Raw genomic sequence first — 3,283 nt, forward strand, 5'->3', positions numbered from 1 at the left:
AGGTGGACAGCAATGGGAGGGTGAGATGTCCTGGCTTCCCAGGACAGCTGGGGGCATCTCTGCATCCCCACCACACCATCCTGGCCTGGCTCCCTGAGAGGGGTTCAGGGGCAATACCCCCTGCAGTCCTAAGGAGGAAGGGAATGGTTAAGGGCGGGTCTTCACAGGGTTTGGGGCAGGCTCTGGGACAGATATGGGTTTAGAGGGTGCAAGGGGCCCTGGGGTGGCCCAGGGGGAAAGCAGGAGATCTGAGCTGCCCCTCCCTCAGACAGGCCTCATGGTCGCATGCTACCACGGCTTCCAGAGTGTTGTGGCCCTGCTCAGCCACTGTCCTTTCCTTGATGTGAACCAGCAGGACAAAGGAGGGGACACGGCCCTCATGTTGGCTGCCCAAGCAGGTGTGAGGCTGCCGCACCCCACTTCCGACAGCCCCCCTTTTGAAGCAGACAGGGCCTCAGCCCCACCCTTGTTGCACGGCGTTCTATACCAGACTCTGTCATGCTGGGTGGAGGGCGGTTTGGGAGCTTCATCACCCCCTTTCCTGGGGACCAAGCTTACCCTTGCTGCCCTGCAGGCCACGTGCCTCTGGTGAGTCTCCTGCTCAACTACTATGTGGGCCTGGACCTGGAACGCCGGGACCAGCGGGGGCTCACAGCATTAATGAAGGCTGCCATGCGGAACCGCTGTGAGTGCGTGGCCACCCTCCTCATGGCAGGTGTGTGGGGCCTGGACCGGGGTGTGTGGCCTCCAGTCCCTCCTCCAAGCCTGCCCACCAGTCACTAAGTCAGCTGTGATTATTTGCAGAGAGGAGAGAGGTGGAGATGGAGGGTCAATCTAGTTCAACTTCCTGGAGGGGGGCGCATGTTTTGGGCTTCGTACAATCAACCAAGTCCTGCTATTGATAGCTCAGACATTGTGTGTGGAGGTCCCAGGAAGGAAAGTGTGGGAGGGGAACCTAGCCCAGCTGGAAAACCTAACACAAAAAAAGGCTGGCATCTGGAACCAGCCCCTGTTCCTAGCTGAGTGGCTTCCCTCTCTGGGCCTCACCAGTATTGTGAGGGTGTTAGCTTTCCCTGGGACGACCTCCAACTCTGACAAGCCAGGCTTCTAGGGGATCCAGGGAAGTGTCGTTGAGGCCTGTGGCTCTGTGGGGTTGTTCAGGGGGAGGTGCAGTGAAGTCCACATTGTCCCTGGAGTTGTTTGGGGGCCCTCCTTCCCCGCAGTGGGGCTGCCCTCTGCTGGTCACTCTGGGGGACCCCGCCTCCACTTTTCCCTTCCCCACACACCCCACTGGGTTTGGAGTGAAAAAGGAGTGAATGAAAAAGGAGGGCACTCTACACCCTTTCCTTTGTCTTAGAGTGACCGCTTCTCCCACAACCCCAAGATGGGAGAGGGAGATGGTGAGAAGAGAAGAACCAGGAGAGGGAACCAGCTGACCATCCCCACCCACCTGCCCCAGAGGGTGCAGCTCAGGCCTCTGCTTGTCCTGGGCAGCCTGCACCACTGCTCTGCTCAGCTCCTTGGATTGAGGAGATCCTTATTCTGCCCCAGGTGGAGACCCACAATAGGTCTCTCTGAAGTCTTTTCCCCTCTCTGGACCTAAGTGTCTTAATCTCTCTTAAACAGGAGGTTGCAACACTGGCCTCCCCGATTCCACCTTCAACAGGATGGGACTCTATGGCTTTGAGTGTAACCCACATCAGTCTTGCTCCTAAAGAATCTGCCCTTCCACAAATCACCACCCCCTATCCCGCACCATGTCACCCGCTGTGCTCCTTCCCAGGTGCTGACCTGACAGCAGTGGACCCTGTTCGGGGCAAGACGGCCCTGGAATGGGCAGTGCTGACTGACAGCTTCGACACCGTGTGGAGGATTCGGCAGCTGCTGAGGCGGCCCCAAGTGGAGCAGCTTAGCCAGCACTACCACCCCGAGTGGCCGGCCTTGTCCGGGCTCGTGGCCCAGGCCCAGGCCCAGGCCCAGGTTGCCCCTTCACTCCTAGAGCGGCTGCAGGCTACCTTGAGCCTCCCCTTTGCCCCATCTCCTCAGGAGGGGGGTGTTCTGGACCACCTTGTGACTGCCACAACCAGCCTGGCCAGTCCCTTCGTCACCACTGCCTGCCACACTCTGTGCCCTGACCACCCACCTTCGCTGGGCACCCGAAGCAAGTCCGTGCCAGAGCTGTTAGGTACTGCCCCGCCCCCTCCCCTGGTTCCCCAGTCCCCGCCAGGGAGTCCCCAGAGGTCCCCGTGGGTCTTCATCCCCTACCAGAGCCCTCAGGGCATATTGAGCAAGTGTCTTCAGTGGCTACAACCCAGGGATAGCACCAGCCCCAGGCCCCAAGTCCCCAAGATCCTCCTCTCCAAGGCATCCTCATCCCCCCACCAGTGCCAGCCGAAGCCCAGTCCTGCAGGACATCAAAGTCTGGCCCTTCCTCTCTGGCGATACCAGGAGCTCAGGATAGAGAAGAGGAAACAGGAGGAGGAGGCCAGAATGGCACAGAAGTAGGGGAAGATGGGATAGGACAGGCTGGGAACAGGTAGTCAGGCCCCTCCCAAGGCTTCTTTCCCCTCTGGAGTGCCTCCGGCCTCCCCATCCACCTCTACCTAAGTAAATCTGCTCTCAACCTGTATATATACAAGGTCATTCATTCCAGCATTGTTTACAAGAGTGAAAGAGTGGAAACACCTGAAGTGTCCATCAGTAAGGGACACTTGATTGATTACGGATGTAATTGCTGTCCATCCATACAGTGCATACTCTACAGTGTATTCTAAAATAAGACTAAGGAAGCTGTTTATATTCTGATATGAAACTACCATCAAGATGTATAAAGTAAAAATAACTAAGGAGTGGAACAGTGTATATGGCATATTATTATTTGTCGAAGTAAAATTTTCACGAAGATAAACATGACTAAGACAAATATATAGCGAGTACCAAGATTTATTTAACTACTTAATGAGTGAACCAGCAGGATGGATCAAAAAAAAAAAAATAGAAAAGAAAAGCCATTATTGACAATCAGTGAAAAAATGAATGCTGGAATAAGATTGCAAAGTTAGACACAAAAAAGTTAATTGACACCTGGCAATAAAGCCATAACCATTTTTATTTTTTTCTACTAGACCAAAATAATTTGCCACTTATCAATCTTTAACAGGTTAATCTGTCCTTTTAGAGAGCCTGGGTCCTTATCAATAGTAAATATTAATAGCATGTCAAACAAAGTTAACTTCCCCTAGATGACCCATAGGTGGGGTTATTAGCCAATGATCTAAAATAT

General features: G+C 54.2%; 1 protein-coding gene across 2 annotated transcripts; it reads left to right on the forward strand.

Annotated features, from left to right (window-relative positions):
* Positions 1-235: 235 nt before the first annotated feature.
* ANKRD33 (ankyrin repeat domain 33) lies at positions 236-3,005 on the forward strand. 2 transcript variants are annotated; one of them, XM_009247747.3, is made up of 4 exons: positions 236-398; positions 575-715; positions 1,784-2,185; positions 2,386-3,005. In XM_009247747.3, the coding sequence occupies exons 1-4, from the start codon at positions 278-280 to the stop codon at positions 2,538-2,540; spliced, it is 819 nt and encodes a 272-aa protein (XP_009246022.1). In that variant the 5' UTR covers positions 236-277; the 3' UTR covers positions 2,541-3,005. The 2 variants fall into 2 exon arrangements, with proteins under 2 accessions (XP_009246022.1, XP_054383243.1); XM_054527268.1 differs by having other exon boundaries at positions 1,784-3,005.
* Positions 3,006-3,283: the final 278 nt, after the last annotated feature.

The sequence above is a fragment of the Pongo abelii genome, chromosome 10 (genome assembly GCF_028885655.2).
Source record: "Pongo abelii isolate AG06213 chromosome 10, NHGRI_mPonAbe1-v2.0_pri, whole genome shotgun sequence".
Classification (NCBI taxonomy): Eukaryota; Metazoa; Chordata; class Mammalia; order Primates; family Hominidae; genus Pongo; species Pongo abelii.

Bases quoted from the DNA above. Each gene is read 5' to 3' on its own strand.
- ANKRD33 (XM_054527268.1), top strand. From the start codon at position 278: ATGGTCGCATGCTACCACGGCTTCCAGAGTGTTGTGGCCCTGCTCAGC. The intron at 399-574 runs GTGTGAGGCTGC...GCTGCCCTGCAG, and splicing joins CATGTTGGCTGCCCAAGCAG to GCCACGTGCCTCTGGTGAGT. The intron at 716-1,783 runs GTGTGTGGGGCC...GCTCCTTCCCAG, and splicing joins GGCCACCCTCCTCATGGCAG to GTGCTGACCTGACAGCAGTG.